General features: G+C 37.1%; 1 protein-coding gene across 2 annotated transcripts in view; it reads right to left on the bottom strand.

Annotated features, from left to right (window-relative positions):
- Positions 1–827: 827 nt before the first annotated feature.
- The window catches only part of LOC138703851 (serine-rich adhesin for platelets-like), a 1,430,840-nt gene continuing 1,406,652 nt past the window's right edge, over positions 828–25,015 (bottom strand). For both annotated transcript variants that reach the window (XM_069832070.1, XM_069832076.1), the window contains 3 exons: positions 20,116–23,336; positions 6,605–6,755; positions 828–3,194 (listed from right to left, as the gene is read on the bottom strand). In XM_069832070.1, the coding sequence (XP_069688171.1) occupies positions 2,758–3,194; positions 6,605–6,755; positions 20,116–23,336 (3,809 nt within the window). In that variant the 3' untranslated portion in view covers positions 828–2,757. The remainder of the gene's footprint in view (positions 3,195–6,604; positions 6,756–20,115; positions 23,337–25,015) is intronic.

Here is a 25,015-nt window from a genome sequence, read left to right as displayed (position 1 = left end):
CTTGCAACATAAACAAATTGGACTCATGTTTTTTTTCGTATTGTAAGTATAATGATGTAATAGAAAGATATTTCTTCACTTTCTTTGGATCCAACCAAAATTATGGCTAAATATGATAAGCATTTTGCAGAAATTTAAAATTAAATGTCTTAAGTTCAAGTACTTAGGTTTCTACTGCAATGTAAGCAAACTGGACTCATATTTTGTTGTATTCTAAGTATAGAGATTTAACAAAAAAGACATTTCTCACTATCTTTGGATCCAATAAAAATTATGACTATCTATGATAAATATTTTACAGAAATTTAAACTTAAATGCCTTAAACTTTTTATACCGGAGATTTCCACTGTAGTGAAAGCAAAATGGACTCGGAGTTTGTTGTATCCCAAGCACAGATAAGTGACAAAAAGCTATTTCTTTGTTATCCTTAGATTCAACCAAAATTATGACCAAATATGATTAACATTTTGCAGAAATTTAAAGTTAAGTGTCTTAATTTTGTGTACTTTGAATTTCTATTGTAACATAAGCAAACTGGACTCATAGTTTGTTGTACTGTCAGTACAGAGAAGTAACAAAAGAACATTTCTTCATATCAATGGATCAAACCAAAATTATGACTGAATATGATGGACATTTTGCAGAAATTTAAAATTAAAAGTGTTTTAGCTTTTGTGTTCTTGAGCTTTGGTATTGCAATGTAAGCAAAATGGACTCAAAATCTGTTGTTACTAAAGAACATTTCACTATCTTTGGATCCAACCAAAATTATCACTAAATATAAAACACATTTTCCAGAAATTTAGAATTAAGTCTTAACTTCATGTACCTGAGTTTTTTATTGTAATGTAAGCAAATTGGACTCATATTTTGTTGTATTCTAAGTACAGAGGTTTAACAAAAAGAACATATTTCTTCACTATCTTTGGAACCAACTAAAATTACGACTAACCATGGTAAACATTTTAAAGAAATGCCTTAACTTTTTGTATTGGGAATTTCTATTGCAATTTAAGCAAATTTGACTCATGTTTTGCTGTATTCTGAATATAAGGAGGTAAGAAAAATATTATTCTTTGATGTCTGTAAATACAACCACAATTATCACTGAATATGATGAACATTTCGGAGAAATTTAAGGTTGTGTCTTAGCTTTATGTACTTGCATTTTCTATTGCAATGTAAGCAAATTGGACTCAAATTTTGTTGTATCCTACGTATAGACGTTTAACAAAAAGAATATTTCTTCACTACCTTTGGAACCAACCAAAATTACGACTAACCATGGTAAACATTTTACAGAAATTTAAACTTAAATGCCTTAACTTTTTGTATTGGGTATTTATATTGCAATATAAGCAAATTGAACTCATATTTTGCTGTATTCTGAATATAAGGAGGCAAGAAAAAGATTATTCTTTGATGTTTGTAAACCCAACCACAATTATCACTAAAAATGATAAACATTTTGGAGAAATTTAAAGTTAAGTGTCTTAAATTTGTGTATTTGCATTTTCTATTGCAACGTAAGCAAACTGGACTCAATTTTTTTTGTATCCTAAGTACAGAGATTTAACAAAAAGAACATTTCTTCGCTATCTTTGGAACCAACGAAAATTACAACTAACCATGTTAAACATTTTACAGAAATTTAAATTTAAATGCCTTAACTTTTTGTATTGGGGATTTCTATTGCAATGTAAGCAAATTGGACTCATATTTTGCTGTATTCTGAATATAAGGAGGTAACGAAAAGATTATTCTTTGATGTTTGTGAACCCAACCACAATTATCACTGAATATGATGAACATTTTGCAGAAATTTAAAATTGTGTGTCTTAACTTCATGTACTTGAGTTCTTTTATTGTAATGTAAGCAAATTGGACTCAAATTTTGTTGTATCCTACATACAGACGGTTAACAAAAAGAACATTTCTTCACTATCTTTGGAACCAACCAAAATTACGACTAACCATGGTAAACATTTTACAGAAATTTAAACTTAAATGCCTTAACTTTTTGTATTGAGGATTTCTATTGCAGTGTAAGCAAATTGGACTCATATTTTGTTGTATTCTGAATATAAGGAGGCAAGAAAAATATTATTCTTTGATGTCTGTAAATACAACCACAATTATCACTGAATATGATGAACATTTCGGAGAAATTTAAAGTTAAGTGTCTTAAATTTGTGTATTTGCATTTTCTATTGCAATGTAAGCAAACTGGACTCATATTTTGCTGTACTGTGAATAAGAACAGGTAATAAAAAATTATTCATTAATATCTGTAAATCCAACTAAAATTATCACTAACTGAAAAACATTTTAGAGAAATTATATTTTACTGTATTCTGAATATGAGGCGGTAACAAAAAGTTATTCTTTTACGTCTTTGAATCCAACCAAAATTATCACTAGATATGATAAACATTTTAGAGAAATTTAAAATTGTATCTTTACTTTGTGCACTTGGGATTCATATTGAAATATAAGCAAACTGAACTGACATTTTGCTATATTCTGGATACGAGGACGTAACAAAAGGATTATTTTTTTATGTCTGTGGACTCAAATAACAGTAATATGACCAAATATGATATTCACATTACAGAAAATTTAGACTAATTTAATAATATTAACAAATTCCTGGAAGCAGCCAATTAAAAGCCAAGATCTGGGCTTCATGTTGAACAGCATTAGGACTGAATAAACGTATAGGACTAGTGAGCGAGTGTCTGCATATCTGTGATAGGCTACTCTTCCTGATTTTCGAGACTAACAGAGGAACCAGAAAAGCTTGCAGCACAAGAGTCACTCAACGAGAGCTGTCCTCCGGTACGGTCGTCGCTGTCTTCGCTGCTGGGGGTCGTCATTTCCGGTTCTGACTGAGCTGGCTCTTTCTTCGGGGGCTGCTGCGGTGGCTGCTGCTGTTGCCTGGGGGCCAGTAGTTGCTGGGGAGCCGCTGACGCTAGCGGTGCCGGTGTCTGCTTCTGTGAGGAGCCCAGCGTATCGCACGACGAGGCACCGCTTACCGACGTGGTCGAGATGTCCTCTAGGAAGTCAAAACTTGCGACGGCTTCCCGTTCCTTGTCACCATAACGCACAAAGAAATCGTCTCGCCCAATGATGGATGGGCGCGGGGTGGAGGCTGGATATCGCAGCACCCCCAGTTGCTCTCTGGTTGCCGACGCTAGAAAGTAAAAGCTAACATGGATCCCAGTTTATTATCACAATAAAAATAACAAGTTTTTTTATATTGTTACGTCAGGAAAGTTGTTGTGATTGCGTTTTTTATGTCTAAAACACAACATATCCTCAACAATCAACTGAATTTCAGAAAACACACCCTTTTCGATACAACATTACCAATTATGAACACACTCCATCCACCATAACAGGAAGCCAGAAAATAGAGCGGGAACTCGCTAGAAATCAGAAGATGATGGAAACGACATCGAAACTAGACAATAAGCTAAATTAACACCAAAAATTAAATATAAACACAAAGACGTTATTTATTATGAAAAGGTTAATATTACATCACAATATATGTGATTATATTGAGAAAGTAAATATGAAATTGGTTTTGGTATTGAGTTTTATTAATATGTTGTTAAGGGGAGGCAGAGGTGAAATTTTCGAACAAAACTGAAGAAAAAAATGAAAATTTGTTTTTTTTTCCATTTTTATTATCTTTATTTTGATATTCCGATGTTAGTTTTTGATTTTGTGCGCTTAAAAGTATGAAATTAAAACCAAGATAACTGTATTACTATATTTTTGCCATAATAAACTAATACTTATCATTATTTATATAACTTCTCTGAACATATAAATAAAAAGAAATATTGAAAATTTCTTACAATATGGTACATGGAGCATTTTATATCAAATGATATAAAGTTTTATAAAATTATTAATATTTACAGAACTATTGTACTTAGAAAGTTGAAACTTGGTATGTCCATTACTAATAACATACTTAGTATCCATTATCAATTTCAAACAAATCGGATAAATTTTGTGGATTTTGAAATATTCACCTCTGCCTCCCCTTAATGTGTATAAGCTCACAGCAGATATTTATATTGTAAATATCGTGGGCTTACTGGAAAAAGTCCGAAATACATGGAAAGCAATGAAGGTTACAGAACCAATTTTTCCCAGTAAGATTACGATATGTAAATCATGGATTAATTAGTAAAAAATAGTGTTTGAATAACATTTTTATTAAGATATTTTAAGTAATTCATTAACTAGCTGTACTGCTTAGTGCAGATCATTGTCTCCTTAGACGGCCATCTTATTTTAATAATCAGTCCTATCTATATTATAGATAGTATTGGTACAATCAATTTACAAGATATGTCAACAAGAACGGTAAGTACGAAATAAAACACCATCGATTATAAATACACTAAATTTGTAGAATTGGCTGCTACAGCATCGAAAACTTCCTATAACAACTATAAAAAATACAAGGTGGGTCAAAAGTCGCTTTCCCAATATTCGTTCTTAGGTTTCAACTTGTACACATATATAGACATCATAACTTAAATAAACGAATAGTTGGTGTAGTAAGTGGTGGATTGGCAACCATGTTCGTGCATCAACTGTTTTTCCGATGTCATGTCTTGTTATTGTTGTTGTTTTGTTTTATTGTGTTGGATTGCGTCTCTATGCAATAAATGCTAGTTTTTTTTATGAATCGCAAATTAACCATAGAACAATGTGACCTGAGTGATTTTTTTGCTGTGGGGTATCCTGAAAAATGATGTTTTTGCCCAGAAACGTCAGGATCTGCATCAGTTGTGATAGATGGTCGACAATCTATAAATCAATGTCTAAACGTTGTGAATTGTGTATCGAGAAATAGGGCCACCTTTTTGAGCAAAATCTGTAAAGGAATTTGTAGTCAAATGTAAATTGAATGTAATTAAATGTAAGGAAGTGTGTGGGAAATGCGATTTTCAATCCACTCTGTATTGTTCATGTCATATAGCCTAATTTCTTAACAATGAAGGAAGGGGGAAAATATGATTTGTCAGTGTTGTATCACTGCCCGTCATTGTAGGCCATTCTGTCCAAATTCAACCACGCAAATTTCTAGCGCAATAATTAACAATAGATCCCTATTAGAAACAACAACAACCAAATTTCTTGGCTTAAAAATCGATAATGTGTTAAATTGGAAAAATCATATTAAAGAAATTACCCCTAAACTAAATTCAGCTTGTTTTGCTATTAGATCTATGCAAAAGATAGTAAATATCAATACCTTAAAACAATATACTTTGCATACTTCCACTCATAATGGGTTTTGGAATAATATTCTGGGGAAATTCCACAGATAGTAACAATATATTTCTATTAAAAAAAAAGAGTAATTAAAATAATAGTAGGTGCCAAATCTAGGGAATCGTGTAGGACTATTTAAAAAAAAAACTACAAATAATGCCCATGGCTTGTCAGTATATCTTTTCATTAATAATCTTCCTCGTATGTAATCGTGAAAACTTTGTAATTAATTCAACAGTTCATAGCATAAAAATGACTTTCACACTCCATCGGCAAGTCTATCGTGCTATCAAAAAGGAGTGCGTTATATGGCAGTAAGAATTTTTAATAGCCTCCCTATCGATATAAAAAATGAAACTCAAAACATAAGATTATTTAGGGCCAAATTAAAGAAGTACCTAATTTCTCACGCCTTCTATTCTGTAGGTGAATTCATGACAATTAATAACACTTCATGAAATTGATACTAAAACTTTGTGTTGTACTAGTAGACTATATTGTAAACCTCTTCTGTATATATTTCAACTAGACTGTGACTATAAATTAAGACTTCATAATAGTATTAAATTTTTTGACTTGTTCCATATTCTAGCTGTAAGCAATGTATGAATACCATGGAATGTTAATAAATACAATACAATACAATCCAGTTCTATGTTCAATTTACAGACGTAATCAACAAATTTAAGACTCTTGATTAACACATCTGCATTATTATTATTATTATTATTATTATTATTATTATTATTATTATAAATGTGTAATTAATATTTCTTCCATTTTATAACGTATTTTTTCGACATCTTCTAGGCCCTTTTGAGGCAATGTCCAATTGCACAAGTACCTTTCAACTGAAAACATTTTTTAAGAACTATAAATTCGCAAACTGATACTGTAGATATAAAAACCTCTATTATTCTATTACTAAATGCAGTGCACTTAAAACTGATGAAGTTTGGGACATTTTAGGGAAGTGAGTATCAGGAAAAAGGTAAGATACGGACAGCATTCCTTTCATGGAAATAAGTTTATTTCATACATGACAAAAACACAAACACCCGAATTAAATAAAATGTAACGTAATAATGAGAATTAATGTAACATAACACCGTTTAAAAAAAAACAGGTTCGATTAAAGAACACAAAACCACAGAAAAAAAATTAAATAAAAAATCAATCAATACAAAAAAGCAATCACCGAACAGATAACGTCCATTTTCATGAATATCAATGTTCGACGAATTTACCACCACATAGCGGACAGCGCCCCGAAGCTTTGGGAACGGGGTAATTCTGTCATACCTTTCTTCTGACGGCGAAATCTGTGGAGTCTGTGGAGGTGCTGGTAGTCCGCAGGTTCGTCGCCGCTGTCGCTGCTGCTGCTGCTGCTGTTGCTGCTCGCCCCCGAACTGCCGCTAGATGCCAGCATCACATCCAGCAGATTCGCTCGTGCCTGAACACACCCCATGAATAAATTACTGGTATTATCTTGAAATATGCGAAATCAATGTACCAGATCGTTTGCCGAATGGCAAACATAACAGATTTTCATGCTGGTACACTGGCGTTCATTAAAAATTCAAGGGGAAATTTTATTTTTCGAGAATTCTCGAAAACATGGTAGCAATAGAAGGCTGCTGAAAGATGTTTCGTTTCAATAAATAATGGATTACCAACTAGAACTGGTTTCTTTTTCAGATTTTCAATTTCAGTCTCCATTACGACGCTATCGTTGAGATTAGGGTTGGTTTTAAAAATATGTTTTATTACAAAATAATATAAATTTTTGGCATGATATAAATTTTATAGGCTATAAAATCTCTTTTCAAAATAATATAAACAGTAATGGTATAAATTGTATCAGTTTACATTGTAAAGCATATAACAATTTTAACAAATAAATTCCCATATCAAGCTGCAAGAAACAACAAAAAAAAAAGGGGGGGGGGGAACAATGAACAAACATCAAAAGAAAGTATGAACTTTAGGTCACAGTCTACTATATACAGTCGCGAAGCTCAATATATAGTAAAAATGCAAACATGGGTAGTTGCCCACCACTAGGATCGCTACTATTGCCTCATCATCGCAGATCTCTCTCCTAGCAGCCGACAAAATATGTTACACTTTCGTTGTCGTGTTCTTTTGGAAAAATTAACACCTTCCTTCCATTATTGAAATATTCAATGCATAAAGTTAATTTATTATTTTAATGAAATATATTAAATTCCACCATAAACTCGAATATACCTGCAAGAAATAAGTTAATATAATTTTTGTTTGTGCAAAACGAACTTAAATTTACTATAATAGCTTCACTCATTCAAGATTATAGCGATAATTAACTATGAAACCAATAAATATTAATTTGCATTTCTCTTTACAACAATAATAATGGAAATATGAATTAATGGAGTAACTTACGTGTACCCGTACTTGTAGTGTAGGCTTACGTAGTTAACAAAGTGGGATGAGGTTAAGCAATAATAATCCCACCAGAATTGAAAATAAAACGTGATCAATAAATTTCATTAAAACAAAATTTTTCTACGTCTTTAGTAAAATAACATAAAAATAATAACAAAATTAATAGCTACAATTAAAAATATATCCTCTGAAAAAAAAAGTAGACCTAACCTTTATTTCTCTGGAAATTTATCAGAACTTTAACCGGTATCTAATGTCCTTTCGGTTAGACAAACATTTCATTGTGAAATTTAAGGATATAATGTATTCTAACAGTCACAAAGAACTTCAAAATTAAGAGTTTTGTTTCTGCACGGCATTCTTGTGGAAACCCAGGAACCTTTCTGAATCTTTCGGAAATCGGAAAAAGGATAACTCTGGCCTCTTTCTCTTACTGTTGCTACAGTTTGTAGCACTACAAACGTCTCCTCCTTGTCCCATATTATTATTCCAATTATTATATTTTAGCCATTAACATTTTCATTACAACCAATAACGAACATTTCACAAGCATCAATGTGAAATACGCAACGAGCTAGCACTCGATAGAAATACGACACAGTCCAAAGTCGACCATGGACAGTCTATTGTTTCTAGTTGCTAACCGCTTGGAGCGCTTTACCACGAGATTTGCAAAAAAACACCTCAAGCTTCGCGACTGTATGTAGTAGACTGTGACCTAGTGTGTCACCACATTTTCGGTAATCGCGATCGGGCCTGATCGCGATAAGTGCTAATCGTGATTGTGACTGTAGTCTGTCACCAGTATAAGAGGATTTCTTCTAAGAGTAAGGCCCGTAACACACTTGCAGAGTTTTCGCCAGCGAGAAATGTGTTGCGAGAAAATTAAAAAATTTGATAAAATGGATTCAAATGGACGTCCACACACTGGAAGAGATTCTCGCTCGAGGCAAAAACCTCGCGCGAGTTTCTCGCTGGAATCGGTAGCTCAGCGAATTTTCTTGACACATTTATCAATGATGTTAGACATTTATACTCTTTATGACGATTGAATGTAGAAAAAAATATCACAGGTGGCGATGAATTGTATTGTTTTTATTTGAAAATGAGGAAGATGGCTGATAATTGTAGTCAGAAACTTATCAAACTTGTACGATGTCACCCGTAGGCCTATTTATATGATACACGGGATGAAAACTATAAAAACACGAAACTTAAAGAAGAAATCTGGAGACAAATATCAGATTATCTGAAAATAAATAGGGCTATATTTTATTTTGATGAGATTTAATAATATTGATTAAACATTTGAAATAATGTATCTATATGTCTGTTTACGTAATTTTAATCAGAATATAGCAAAGAATCCTCTATTATATCATGAATGGCAAAAAACTGTGGTCCATTCAACCTGAAATAACGCCTAAACGTATCATCATTCAAATCGAAACCAGTGTCCAAAACTCGCCCTTATTTTCGTAAGATACAATGTGATTTTCAGATATTTCTGGCTTTAATTTTAGGCCTACTTTTTCTTTTCATTAACAAAATATGTTTATGTAACTCCATTTCCTCATCATCTGAATACTCAGATTCAACAAAGCGTTCGTACGTAATTTGTAAAATACGACAATATACTTACAGGTTATATATTTAAGTACGACAATATACGTAAATACATAACCTATAATATTTCCCCCAACGAGTGATTACTATAATCAGAAAAATGCTTTCTGCATGAAGGCAGTGCATAGATGATCATAGCGAGGTGTGATCTGTGATAGTGAGAACTCGCCAAGTGTGTGGAGGAAGGCTCTTCGCCTCTTTCTCGCAACACATTTCTCGCTAGCGAAAACTCTTCAAGTGTGTTACGGACCTAATTCTGAATAAATAGCGTAGGTAAATGAAATTGGCATAACATTTTAACATCATTTGAAGTATTTAACTTATCTTGGTTTCTGTATTTTCATTTTATAATGTATTTGCAAGAACTTATTTGTAATTATTCAGGCAACACCGATATATTAAAAGATTTATATGCACGACGAAACTGCATATGCGCTAAAGATAACACAACAATAAGAATAACAAATTAAACATGATTTTAAACTGTTTAATTAGTTATTTAAATATGCCTATTATAACAAATTACCATCACGCGAAATGAATGAAATATGTTATAACTGATTTACTGAAATAGAAGAGATTTATAAAAGTTAGCACCACACCACTGTATAAGAATCACTATCACCTAGAAATTTTGCGTTATATCCAGTACATGTCCACTGCTTTACCGAAAATATGCCATGGATCATCAAATTGCATAACACTGTATTAACACATAAACTGAATTCGTAGCAACATGATATTCAATTGTTGCGTTCTCATTCCATAGCCTACTGAAATCACACGTAGCCAATGGCCAACCTATGTAATGCAGACCATTATTTTAAAACAAGTTATTTCCAAAAACTAAATACGATAGCTAAATTGCACATGATAAAGTTTGTTTTAATCATATTCGTATTTTACCTTGTATGCAATGCTATGATCTTACACAAATATACTATCCGTATCCAGTGGCAAATCATGTACATTTATATCGACGACATTTTTTTGACTATATGATATACAAAGAAATGATAAACCCTATAATTACGTGAAACGTTTATGCTGTTCGTGATTGTTATTGTGAGTATGGTTGGGATTGAAAGGATGTTTGGGATTTGAAATAAAAGTTTGATATTTCTTTTCATTTCTGTCTTCATACTCCCCGTATTTAAATTTAACAAGGCGGAGACTTCTCGTTAACTACTTCATAATCGCTTCCTCATTCCATGAGGCCTAGTCTGCAGACAACAATGCAATTGATAGTCGAAACGATTCACACATCGATATGACGACAGTCAGTTGTTTGAAATTGTATTGAAAGGCCTAATAATACGATAGGCCTATATAATTACGGAACGGGATTCATTTGGAAATTAATATCACAGTTAAATACTTGAAATTAACTATTTCTGTCTTTATGCTTTCCGCATTTATGAATTGCCCCTATTTGTGTACAAATACTAATTTTTGGTTAAATTAGAGTTAAGTTTTAATATTTCTTTAAATCTTTACACGTTAAAAAATGTTTCACGTGAATCTTTTCCAAGTCCTTCTGATAGCGAAATCATACACATACAGAAACTGATTCTAACACAGCCCCTTGTATAAAGATATAAATCACTGAAATAAAGAAGCATCAAAATACGTTATTCATTAATTAATTAATACGTCATCGTTATTTTTGGAAATGCCTATATAAAGAGACGACAATTCGGATGGCTGGGTGGTTTCTTTCAGGAAATGCCGTGATGCACATAACCTCTTAAAATATATATATATATAAATTGAGGGTGAATCCGCTAACAGATATATAGGTTCCGCATTCCATTTGATCAATGTTGTAGCATAACCTGGACAATGAATGAACGAAAACAGCCTCTTAACTGGCGAGTACATTACGGAGGCATCGATGTAGGCTAATTTCCATAATGGACAATGCCATTTTTATTACAATTTTTCCTGAGTGGTAGGACGAGAAACGTTGCAAGTTAAAAGTGTCCCTGTATGAATTATTTATTTATTATTTATTCTAATGTAGTTAAGACCATCAGACCTCTTCTTCCAAACCGCAATAAATAAATAAATAAATGAATGGAATGAATGAATGAATAGAATGAATGAATGAATAAATAAATAAATAAATGGAATGAATGAATAAATACATAAATAAATAAATAAATAAATAAATGAATGGAATGAATGAATAAATAAATAAATAAATGGAATGAATGAATAAATAAATAAATAAATAAATAAATAAATAAATAAATAAATAAATAAATAAATAAATACGTACGTACGTAAGTAGGTAGGTAAGTAAGTTAAATAAATAAATACATAAATAAATAAGTAAATAAATAAATAAATAAAATAAGTAAATAAGTAAATAAATAAATAAATACATAAATAAATAAGGAAAAAAAATAAATAAATAAGTAAACAAACAAATAAATAAATAAATAAATAAATAAATAAACAACTACACAAACAAATAAATAAATAAACAAATAAATAAACAAACAAATAAATAAACAAATACATAAATAAACAAATAAAAAATAAGTAAATAAATAAATAAACAAATAAATAAATAAACAAATAAATAAATAAACAAATAAATAAACAAATAAATAAATAAACAAACAAATAAATAAATAAACAAATAAATAAATAGACAAATAAGCAAATAAATAAATAAACAACTAAACAAACAAATAAATAAAAAAAAATAAATAAATAAACAAATAAACAAACAAACAAACAAATAAATAAATAAACAAATAAATAACTTATACACGCAGCATCACACAAACTTTAGACCCTAAATGAGTGAGGCTAAATTTAAGATTAAAATCATAATAATAATAATAATAATTATAATAATAATAATAATAATAATAATAATAATCCGTGGCGCTACAGCCCATGAAGGGCCTAGACCGACCAGCCGGCTGCTGGTCTCACGCCCACATGCCGAAGCAGAGGTGGACGATCATCCAACCAGAATGGAGGTATCGTGTGGTTAGCACGATGATCCCCCCAGCCGTCATAGCTGGCATTCGCAACCGGATTTCGCTACCTATCGTAGCTCCCCAAGTGCATCACGATGCTGGGTGGGCACCGGTCCCATACACTGGCCGAAATTTCATGAGAAAATTTCTTCCCCCATGAGGACTCGAACCGGCGCGCATTCCGTAACGCGAGTCCTAGGCAGGATTCCTTAGACCGCGACGCCACGGCGCGGGACCATAACAAATTATATCCCAGTTAATTAACAAAGCTAAGAGTTAATTAACAAGTTTAATATTTTGGAAGCTATCACCAAATGAAGGATGGTATATCATATGCAGACTCTTGACACATTCACATTGGCACAGTCTCCTCGTTGAAAACCGTTCTATAGTATAAAACACAAATTGTAACTATAAACCGCCATTTTAAAATGTTTTATATTCACAACCGTCATCCGAGATTTATTTAAACTGCTGTTATAAAGTTGAATGGCAGATAGCCTGAGTAGAAAAGTTTATGTCGGCAGAGGACGTTGTAAAAAAGCCCTGGGGGTGGGGGAACAGCCACGAGAGCGCTCCAACAGGAAGGTGGGGGAACTGTGATCTGCATTTTTAACCGCAAACTAACTCTGAAACAGACAGATGAACGAGTGTCGCATGTACGGGCACCTGTTGGAGTCATGTTCCCGCCCAACAGAGTCCGCTGTAGTCTACAGACACAAGTTTCTTTCTTAATCTGTTTTTAAAGGTGCTGTACCAACCGCAAACATTTTAAAAAACAAAATTATTGAAGAAGAACAAAAAATATCTTGTACAGATGGATTTTTTGCAATTAAATTATTACTAGAAAAACACTCCATGTATTGTGGGTCCCTATCACCACGGCATGGAGTGTCCTCAGGTTGCGGATAGAGGAGACGGCCTCCAGATATGGAGGGTAGCTGCGAATATATTGAATAAGCAGTCGTGGACAGCCGATAAGGAGTGGTCCTCCAGCTTGGAGGTTGGGCGAAGGGCTAAATGGAAATATAAAAATTGGAGATTTATCCTTCGAAGGGGTGGAAAAATTCAAATATCTTGGAGCAACAGTAACAAATATAAATGACACTCGGGAGGAAATTAAACGCAGAATAAATATGGGAAACGCCTGTTATTATTCGGTTGAGAAGCTTTTATCATCTAGTCTGCTGTCAAAAAATCTGAAAGTTAGAATTTATAAAACAGTTATATTACCGGTTGTTCTTTATGGTTGTGAAACTTGGACTCTCACTTTGAGAGAGGAACATAGGTTAAGGGTGTTCGAGAATAAGGTGCTTAGGAAAATATTTGGGGCTAAAAGGGATGAAGTTACAGGAGAATGGAGAAAGTTACACAACGTAGAACTGCACGCGTTGTATTCTTCACCTGACATAATTAGGAACATTAAATCCAGACGTTTGAGATGGGCAGGGCATGTAGCACGTATGGGCGAATCCAGAAATGCATATAGAGTGTTAATTGGGAGACCGGAGGGAAAACGACCTTTTGGGGAGGCCGAGACGTAAATGGGAGGATAATATTAAAATGGATTTGAGGGAGGTGGGATATGATGATAGAGACTGGATTAATCTTGCACAGGATAGGGACCGATGGCGGGCTTATGTGAGGGCGGCAATGAACCTTCGGGTTCCTTAAAAGCCATTTGTAAGTAAGTACTAGAAAAACACTCACGTCGAAATTCTCTTTGAACTCTTTTAACACTCTCAAATTTAGCATACCAAAGAACACATTGTGCCCGCTGTAAATTTGCAGTAGCCATTTTAATCATCTACGATTTTCATTTGTCCTTTCGTATTATGCATTGTTGATTGTCATATATGGAAACTCCCATCTTTTAATCATAATATAACCAGCAAGAAATTTTTCCTACTATCATAATAGCTTTATAATAATAAATTAATGTTATCCATACCCAAACGGATCAGACTTGTTTCACTAGATTATTGATCAAATATACAAACTTACAAGACACTATTCGAAAGCAAAAGTCCAGCATTGAAATATTATGCTAGAACGTACGTTATACTTCTCCAGTTACGTGTAAGCTATGGTTACCTAGCAACGCTTACGACAATGCACGTAATGGCGGCCGTTCTATATGTGCTAATAAATTGTTAGAGCACAATAATATACAGGGTGTAAAGAAAAATGTGAGCAAAATTTTAGTTATGGATCCCTTATATGTACAGAATAAAAAATGGTTATATCAACATGTTCCGGAAATGTAGAAGAGCTTGAAAATATGATCACATTGCAGGCCAGTACATTTGTTTACTGGGATTAGTTTGATGCATTCTGTTTGAATTTCCTTTCTTTTGAGAAGCTGTTGAAATCAGGAACTTGAGAGCGCTAACCCACATTTTATTTACGACATATTTATTTCTTTACTTCCATGTAAAATTCGTTCTATTGTATCGCGCGAAGAAAAACCAGGGGAGGGGGTGCAATAAGTAAGCTACCGAAGCACTGGTTGTTGTTACACAACTAGACATGCGGCTAAGGAAGCAGATTAAGTCGCTTAAACGTCAGACTTACGATCTACGTTTATTTTCACTAATAACATTTGTCAGTTTTCTTAGATTATTATTATTATTATTATTATTATTATTACTATTATTATTATTATTATTATTATTATTATTATTATTAGGGGTGTTATTATTATTAGTGTTATTATTATTAGCATTATTATTAGTGTTATTATGTTATTATTATTAGTATTATTATTAGTGTTATTATTATTAGTATTATTATTATTAGTGTTATTATTAGTGTTATTATTATTAGTATTATTATTAGTGTTATTATTAGTGTTATTTTTATTATTATTATTATTAGTGTTATTGTTATTATTATTATTAGTGTTATTATTGTTATTAGTATTATTATTAGTAAAGGTAAAGGTAAAAGGTAAAGGTATCCCCGTGCCCTTGCCATGAAGGCACTTGGGGGGCATGGAGGTACAGCCCCATGCTTTCCATGACCTCGGCACTAGAATGAGGTGGTGTGGTCGGCACCACGCTCTGACCGCCTTTTACCCCCGGGAAAGACCCGGTACTCAATTTTATAGGAGGCTGAGTGAACCTCGGGGCCGTTCTGAAAGTTTGGCAACGAGAAAAAATCCTGTCACCACCTGGAATCGAACCCCGGACCTTTCAGTCCGTAGCCAGCTGCTCTACCAACTGAGCTACCCGGCCACCATTATTATTAGTGTTGTTATTAGTATTAGTGTTATTATTAGTATTATTATTATTATTAGTGTTATTATTATTAGTGTTATTATTATTAGTGTTATTATTATTATTATTATTATTATTATTATTATTACTATTATTAACCCGACAGTGAACGGGTCATGAAAAGTTACGTTACTGCACGGGTTGGGTCTTTCAGACCTATTTTTAAATATGAAAAAAGTATATTTATTTGAGTCGTATAATAGCTAATATTTTTCTTCTTTTATACAGTTAACATCCTAATAAATTTTGTGAACAAATGAGTCATATAATACATTTTTTTTGCCAATATATCAATTCGCAATCTGTTCTTGCACTGCATTTAAAAATATGTCCAATGTCGGGGTTATGTGGTTGTTGTAACATTCATAAATGGTGCGTCGTATTATATCACGTCCGAAATCATCAAATTTCTTAAATTTCGTAACTGTTTGTAATACAATCTGACTTTCCTTTTTAGGAGTATTATACGCGGTTATATTGATACAAATTATTTTCTTCACTAATGACTTTGAAACAGTTTTAGCAACTGGTGAATCACATTGGTATTCTTCTTCACTCAAAAATAGGTATACATGTTTTATAATATGTGCAGCTTGTCTCTGTAATGAATGATCTCTTCCAACAGGAGAAGTACGAACATTACAATTATTGTCATCACTATGTTGTGCACTCTCTTCAACAGACTCCAATGGTCGCTACATATTTCACTAATTTTAATCGGTATGGCATAGTTGCGCCCCGAAGAAACCAGGTAGCAGAATGGACATGGCATAGTTGCGCCCCGAAGAAATCAGGTAGCAGAATGGACATGGCATAGTTGCGCCCCGAAGAAATCAGGTAGCAGAAGGGACATGGCATAGTTGCGCCCCGAAGAAATCAGGTAGCAGAAGGGACATGGCATAGTTGCGCCCCGAAGAAATCAGGTAGCAGAATGGACATGGCATAGTTGCGCCCCGAAGAAATCAGGTAGCAGAAGGGACATGGCATAGTTGCACCCCGAAGAAATCAGGTAGCAGAAGGGACATGGCATAGTTGCGCCCCGAAGAAATCAGGTAGCAGAATGGACATGGCATAGTTGCGCCCCGAAGAAATCAGGTAGCAGAATGGACATGGCATAGTTGCGCCCCGAAGAAATCAGGTAGCAGAAGGGACATGGCATAGTTGCGCCCCGAAGAAATCAGGTAGCAGAAGGGACATGGCATAGTTGCGCCCCGAAGAAATCAGGTAGCAGAATGGACATGGCATAGTTGCGCCCCGAACAAATCAGGTAGCAGAAGGGACATGGCATAGTTGCGCCCCGAAGAAATCAGGTAGCAGAAGGGACATGGCATAGTTGCGCCCCGAAGAAATCAGGTAGCAGAAGGGACATGGCATAGTTGCACCCCGAAGAAATCAGGTAGCAGAAGGGACATGGCATAGTTGCGCCCCGAAGAAATCAGGTAGCAGAAGGGACATGGCATAGTTGCGCCCCGAAGAAATCAGGTAGCAGAAGGGACATGGCATAGTTGCGCCCCGAAGAAATCAGGTAGCAGAATGGACATGGCATAGTTGCGCCCCGAACAAATCAGGTAGCAGAAGGGACATGGCATAGTTGCGCCCCGAAGAAATCAGGTAGCAGAAGGGACATGGCATAGTTGCGCCCCGAAGAAATCAGGTAGCAGAAGTGACATGGCATAGTTGCGCCCCGAAGAAATCAGGTAGCAGAATGGACATGGCATAGTTGCGCCCCGAAGAAATCAGGTAGCAGAAGGGACATAGCATAATTGCGCCCCGAAGAAATCAGGTAGCAGAAGTGACATGGCATAGTTGCGCCCCGAAGAAATCAGGTAGCAGAAGGGACATGGCATAGTTGCGCCCCGAAGAAATCAGGTAGCAGAATGGACATAGCATAATTGCGCCCCGAAGAAATCAGGTAGCAGAAGGGACATGGCATAGTTGCGCCCCGAAGAAATCAGGTAGCAGAAGGGACATGGCATAGTTGCGCCCCGAAGAAATCAGGTAGCAGAAGGGACATGGCATAGTTGCGCCCCGAAGAAATCAGGTAGCAGAATGGACATAGCATAATTGCGCCCCGAAGAAATCAGGTAGCAGAATGGACATGGCATAGTTGCGCCCCGAAGAAATCAGGTAGCAGAATGGACATAGCATAATTGCGCCCCGAAGAAATCAGGTAGCAGAATGGACATAGCATAATTGCGCCCCGAAGAAATCAGGTAGCAGAATGGACATAGCATAATTGCGCCCCGAAGAAATCAGGTAGCAGAATGGACATGGCATAGTTGCGCCCCGAAGAAATCAGGTAGCAGAATGGACATAGCATAGTTGCGCCCCGAAGAAATCAGGTAGCAGAAGGGACATGGCATAGTTGCGCCCCGAAGAAATCAGGTAGCAGAATGGACATGGCATAGTTGCGCCCCGAAGAAACCAGGTAGCAGAATGGACATGGCATAGTTGCGCCCCGAAGAAATCAGGTAGCAGAATGGACATGGCATAGTTGCGCCCCGAAGAAATCAGGTAGCAGAAGGGACATGGCATAGTTGCGCCCCGAAGAAATCAGGTAGCAGAAGGGACATGGCATAGTTGCGCCCCGAAGAAATCAGGTAGCAGAATGGACATGGCATAGTTGCGCCCCGAAGAAATCAGGTAGCAGAAGGGACATGGCATAGTTGCACCCCGAAGAAATCAGGTAGCAGAAGGGACATGGCATAGTTGCGCCCCGAAGAAATCAGGTAGCAGAATGGACATGGCATAGTTGCGCCCCGAAGAAATCAGGTAGCAGAATGGACATGGCATAGTTGCGCCCCGAAGAAATCAGGTAGCAGAAGGGACATGGCATAGTTGCGCCCCGAAGAAATCAGGTAGCAGAAGGGACATGGCATAGTTGCGCCCCGAAGAAATCAGGTAGCAGAATGGACATGGCATAGTTGCGCCCCGAACAAATCAGGTAGCAGAAGGGACATGGCATAGTTGCGCCCCGAAGAAATCAGGTAGCAGAAGGGACATGGCATAGTTGCGCCCCGAAGAAATCAGGTAGCAGAATGGACATGGCATAGTTGCGCCCCGAAGAAATCAGGTAGCAGAAGGGACATGGCATAGTTGCGCCCCGAAGAAATCAGGTAGCAGAAGGGACATGGCATAGTTGCGCCCCGAAGAAATCAGGTAGCAGAATGGACATGGCATAGTTGCGCCCCGAAGAAATCAGGTAGCAGAAGGGACATGGCATAGTTGCGCCCCGAAGAAATCAGGTAGCAGAATGGACATGGTATAGTTGCGCCCCGAAGAAATCAGGTAGCAGAAGGGGCATGGCATAGTTGCGCCCCGAAGAAATCAGGTAGCAGAAGGGACATGGCATAATTGCGCCCCGAAGAAATCAGGTAGCAGAAGGGACATGGCATAGTTGCGCCCCGAAGAAATCAGGTAGCAGAATGGACATAGCATAATTGCGCCCCGAAGAAATCAGGTAGCAGAATGGACATGGCATAATTGCGCCCCGAAGAAATCAGGTAGCAGAATGGACATGGCATAGTTGCGCCACGAAGAAATCAGGTAGCAGAATGGACATGGCATAGTTGCGCCCCGATGGGCATAGTACACACGAAAGTGATTGTCATAAAATAAATAAAATACTTTAAAATATTACAGTGATAGCTACATTCAAATCAGGTAGGCCTAGCATATGATCAATTTTGCTATTTAAAATAACACTTTTTTTATCGATCACACACAATAAATGAACTGCAATTTTTGTTTGTACATCGATATCTTAACCCTACAGTACAGGGTTTCGAAAATTGAAACTTAGAACCATTGTGAATTATTAACTCTTCACCCTTTTCACTAAACTTAACATTCATTTTAAATTAACCTCACTATACGCCACAGACGGTGTGAAAATCACTAATAAAATGTCAAGACTGCTAAGGCCCCATATTCCAACGGCTCACTCATTTGAATATGTCAGTTATAAAGTACTGCCAACTTCATGGTGTTCATTTTAACGGTATCGATAATGAATATTAAATCGAATAAGAAATCAATAAGGTTGGTTGATTACGAGGCTCGAGTTTCCGAAGTGTCAATTTCTCTACCTATTTCATCGGGGCGCAACTATGCCATGCACCTTGTCTCTACCTGATGGGAACGGGGCGCAACTATGCCTACAAAACAGGGACCCTTTTTCATCTGCTGCATCATATCTGACCGTGGGGCGTAACTATGCCCTGCCCATTTTAATGTACACTAAGAAAACTAAACCGACAATGCAAACTACGTGCACTCCAAGTCGTTACAGAACTGGCAACTATGTGGTGTTTACCTCTGCTCGGAACGAAGGAAACAGCAGTAACTAGTGTGGCCTTCTACATTCAGCCCCCACCCCCTGGTTTTTCTCCGAGCGAACGCACAATAGGTTGGTGGTCTACAAAAATTATTGACTCTTCCACGTAGGAATGATATGATACAAAGCAAGAAGGTGAAACAAGCTTACCTTAGGATCATTGAAGTCTATATCGCGCTCCACGTGGACCCAACCAGTAGGACAACAACAGGCGAGGTCCAGCTTGGAGGTTCCTGCGTCGCCCTCAGCACCTGTTGCGTTCCCTGCACTACCCGCACTGGCTACCGTCACCGTGCCATCCTCCCCTTTTCGTATCATCCTGTTGAGCTCGTCGATAACGTCTTTGGAGGTCGCACGTTCGTGAAAACTCACGGCTCTGGCGTGAGGAGGTCCGTCTGTCACAATCACACTACCACTAGCACTCGTCTGGGACACAGATAAGTCCAGCGACTGCTGCTGCTGGGTTCTGCGCGTGGCCGGACTCACCACAGTATCCGGGGTCGAGACTGTGGAAGTCATGGATTCCGTCATCTCCCGGCAGCTGCTTGTCTCCATCGACGACGACGCGTGTTCGTCCTCCTCTTCTATCACAGTCACTAGCACTTCTCCGACCCTGCAACACCCCACACCAACACCACCACACTGAGGACTGTGCACCAGACCTTTCGAAGACGACGATGGACACTGCCCTAACATCAGCTGAGAGCCACCGGCTCGATAAAGAGCTTTGACGTGATCATCAACATCTTCTGCTTCTTCCACGTCGTCTTTGCTAGTCTGTTCACAAGCCAGGTCACTATCGCTCTCTATCTTGCCGTTTTTCACTGCGTGGACTTCTCCGTTAACAGTCTTGTCTGAAGAAATATCGCTAAGACTTAGTTTACTTAACTGGAAATCACTTTCAGCTTGTTTATGTTCAACATTCAGTTTGTGCTCTTCAGAAAGTACCTCCGAGTCTTTCAAGAGACACGAAGCCTGTTCCTCTGCGTGCATAGTCAGGCAGATCCCTTCTGCAGTCTCTTCACCTTCGTACACGGGCTTCAACATCTCTTTCAAATCAATGCACTGGTCTTCTTTAAGTTCGTGAATCACCATGTTGTTATTGTGCTGCATTTTCTTTGTTGATGATGAATTCTGTTCGTTTAGTACCACTTCTGAACATCTACCCTTCTTGTTTGATGAGTTTTGTATTTCATTTTCTTCCAAAGAAGGAGTGTATACTTGGCTACCTGTATCCAATTGGATTATAGTATGGATCTGCTCTTCAAATTCAGTAGGCCTTACTTCTTCTTCAACAGGGACAGTCTTTTTATGCTCTTCCATACCTGAGCAAGTATCTGTTGTGTGAGTTTGTGTCTTTGGAAAGTCTTCTTCTCGTACATTACTTTCAGCAGAATTTTGATCTCTCATATTATTGTCTGGAACTGCGTTTTCTGCGTGAGCGTGTCGTTGAAGCGTTACTCCTGATGCATCTTTGGTTTCTGATTCTCTTGGCACCGAGCAAGATTCTTGAACAAGCTCATCTTCATCGCTTTTTCGAGAACGGTCACAATCATGTCCTCCCAGCCTATTCAAAGAATTTGTATTGTCCTTTTCCTTGACAGAGTCTTGTTCCTCTCTAGATGTACAATACTGTTGTTGTTCGGCTATGAAATTGAGGACGCTTTGAAGGGCTTGTTCACGATCCTGAGACAAAGGTATGCCAGACATGTGGCTCAAATCTGGACCCTGCCGCCTCGTAAGCGAACCACCAGCGTCTGAAACACATGCGCCACCTGCTAGACTCCTTGACGAAGTTGAAGCCAAGGATTTTGTACTTTCAAATTTGACGAGTCGATAGAAATCACGGGTGAAATCGGTGCCAACAACAGCTGGAGACTCTGTACTTGCAGCATCGTCACTGCAACCACTCATGGCTGCTGAAGAACGCTTTGATGAGTTCTCGTGATACCCGCCAGGACCACTTCCGCCGCAACCATTGTAAGAACAGTCGTAGGAATGGCAGCACTCCTCTGAGTTTGTTCCAGTGCTTGACCAACTTCCACCTGGCGATGCTAGACTATAGTTTCCGCCTCCAATTCCTCCGTTGGTGCCATTGCCATACGGCCAACTGTTCTTCTGACCAGTATCGCTTCCTCCATTCTGATCACTGTCATCCATCAACAATGCCATAAGCTCACTTCCACCATTTCTGTGATCTATCAGATAACTCGCATTGTTCCACAAGCATTCGCTTGAATCTTCCTCAAGCTCAAGCGCATTGTTTTCCTGAATGCTTGGTAGCATCATACCATACTGCTGTTGCTGTTGTCCTCCTGGTGTCAGATTTTCATTGGCTGCTGTTGATCTTCTCCAAGTTGAAGACTCATTTGACGACTGCACACCAGATGCTGCAGATGCTGCTGAAGAAGCGATGTCCTCACACGATAGAGACATGCTCCAGTCTTCCAGTTCTGCCTGGTCGTATTCCAGTTCCATGAGGTCACGATGTTGTTGCTGGAGAGCGCTACGAGTGTCGTCTAGCCTTAACCAGTGTTGTACGTAGTCCGCATCCCACCAGCAACCTTCGACAACTACGTCTCCACCGCTACACCAACTACCGCTGTTGCTATGAGTTTCATCTTCTTCAAGTGACTCTTGATGATCACTCAGAGCTGTTGCCAGCAAACTGGTGGCTTTGGTTCTTCTCAGAGGGTGGGTTTGTTTCTGAGCTGCATCTCCTACGCTTGCTGATGTCAAGACATCGAGAACAAGAACTGAAGGTGATGAGGACGCTGTTGAGGATAGGGAAAACGAAGAGTGTTGCTGATTGGCAACTGGGGAAGGTGAAGGTGCTGCAGCCGTGATTTTAAGACAAAGATGAGAATCGGAAAAGCTCCTCATGATGTGTTGGTAAGGAAGGAGGTCTCTTGAAGGAGGATAGCTGTGTCTAGGATTCCCAGCGCTGAGTCCGAGCGCCAATCCCAGTGGTATGTAGAGAACATCTGGATCGCAGGCATCTTCAACGACAAGTAATCTTCCACCACCCGCCGGAGACGCCACAGGGCTGCTAGGACTGCAGTCTACAACAAGAGCTGGTGGCGATGCAGAGGGGTTGACGGGCACCACTGCTGAAACTTCAGCTTCGTCCGTGGCTTCTTTCAGATCTTCCAATCCTCTGCGTGGGTGGATGTCTCCGAGTGTGGAGGATGGTGCAATGGTAGCAGGCTGCTCCCCTGACCGGAGGGCTTCGCCCTGTACGTCGCTAGACATTGTTGAATATCCCTCGTCACGGTTGCCACTTTCGGGACTCTCACTTCCCTCGTCTTCAATCACCACGGCGTTATTGTTGTTGTTTAGAACGGGCGCCATCTTGTTACCAGTTACGTGGGCTGAAAAGTATAAGACCAAATAGGTATTACAATGTGATTTCTGTATGAAGTGGAATGCATACTGTTATAAATATCTAAATCAGAGCGAAGTTTCACTAGCCTGGATTTTTTATTCTTGAAAATTTTGTCATTAGGCTAATTCTTTTATATTTGAAAGATTTTAAGTTTAAAACATAAATTTACAGATATTAATAAGTGTTTACAGAAAAATAATTGCTTTATTTTTGTAACAAAAACATCTATTTTAATTTTGTGCACATTTTAAAATTCTGTTTTCATTTCCAGGTCTCTTTATACCAGCGTTAACTGCGAGGTCGTATTTCGACTGTTTCTTGGAAATTTATTTATTTATATTTATTTATTTTATTTAACCTGGTAGAGATAAGGCCATCAGGCCTTCTCTTCCCCTCTACCAGGGGATTACAACTACAATATTAAGAATACAATTACAATTATAATTACAATTAATATTAAAATAATAATAAAAAATAGGTTGCAGCCGCCAAATTACTCTTCAAGGAACGACCACTCATATAAATTGAGGGAAAGAAAACAGAGGACGGACACTGGAAAGTTTTCTTTTCTCAATCGTACTATCAGGGACTGGAATGCTTTACCTGCAGACTTACTAAAGGCTTTACCAATAACCAAAAATGTATTTAAAAATAGGCTTAAGGACTTTACTAATAGACGGTAATTATACACAGTATTTAAAGGGTGTAAATGATATGTTGTTATTGAAGTGTTGTATCAGTGAAGAATTATATTGTGTCAGTGAAGTGTGTTGTGTCAGTGAAACTTGTTCCTGTCAGTGAAGCTTTATAGTTTATAGTGGCAGTGCAAAGTATTTGAACAGTGAAATGTTTTTGAAGTGTTAGTGAAATCAGGATAGAATCAGTGAAATGTGTCGTAGTTCCAGTGCAGTGTGTGAGTTGACAGCGAAATGAGTGTAATGTTGGAAGGTACTTGTGCAGATATGAACATATCATACTCGTGGGTTTTAGTTCGAACACAGGTTTAAGGTACAAATTAGATTTACTTTAAATGTTATTATAAGTGATCGTGCTTCATTTAATTTAGGATGTTCCCTATTGTTGTTGTTGTTATTATTATTATTAATTATTGTTAGTATTAATTATTAGTATTATTATTAATTGTATTTTTTATTAATTGTGTTTATCATTGTCTTTATTGAGTGTAATTAGTTACCACTGCCACCGGGTATATACCCATTGCAGTGTGAATAAATACATACATACAATAAAAATAAAGGTACTAAAAGATTAACTGATTAATAAAAGCTAGACAGTTTATTGTAAAAGTTAAGAAGAGAGAAACATTTTTTTTATTAATTAAGTAAAAATTAAACCTACTCTACGCAGTAAGAAAATGCTTAATAAGCTTGCTTTTGAACGCTACTAAATTCCGACAGTCTCTGATGTCACTGGGTAGGGTATTCCACAAGCGCGAGAGCGAGATTGTGTATGATGATGAATACGATGATGTCTTATGTGTTGGTATGGCTAGTATGCGGCTATTTTGCGTGCATTACTGATATTTTAGATTTCTATTTTTCCTGTCATCTACTGCCCAGTCGACAATCAGTTGAAAGGGCCTGCTGTCTTATGGAATGTTACAGGGCTCAAGCATTTAGACATTCTGCAAAACGAGTTTCCAGT

The sequence above is a fragment of the Periplaneta americana genome, chromosome 1 (genome assembly GCF_040183065.1).
Source record: "Periplaneta americana isolate PAMFEO1 chromosome 1, P.americana_PAMFEO1_priV1, whole genome shotgun sequence".
NCBI lineage: Eukaryota > Metazoa > Arthropoda > Insecta > Blattodea > Blattidae > Periplaneta > Periplaneta americana.
Note: the sequence above shows the minus strand (reverse complement) of the source record. Positions and strands in the feature narration are given on the sequence as shown.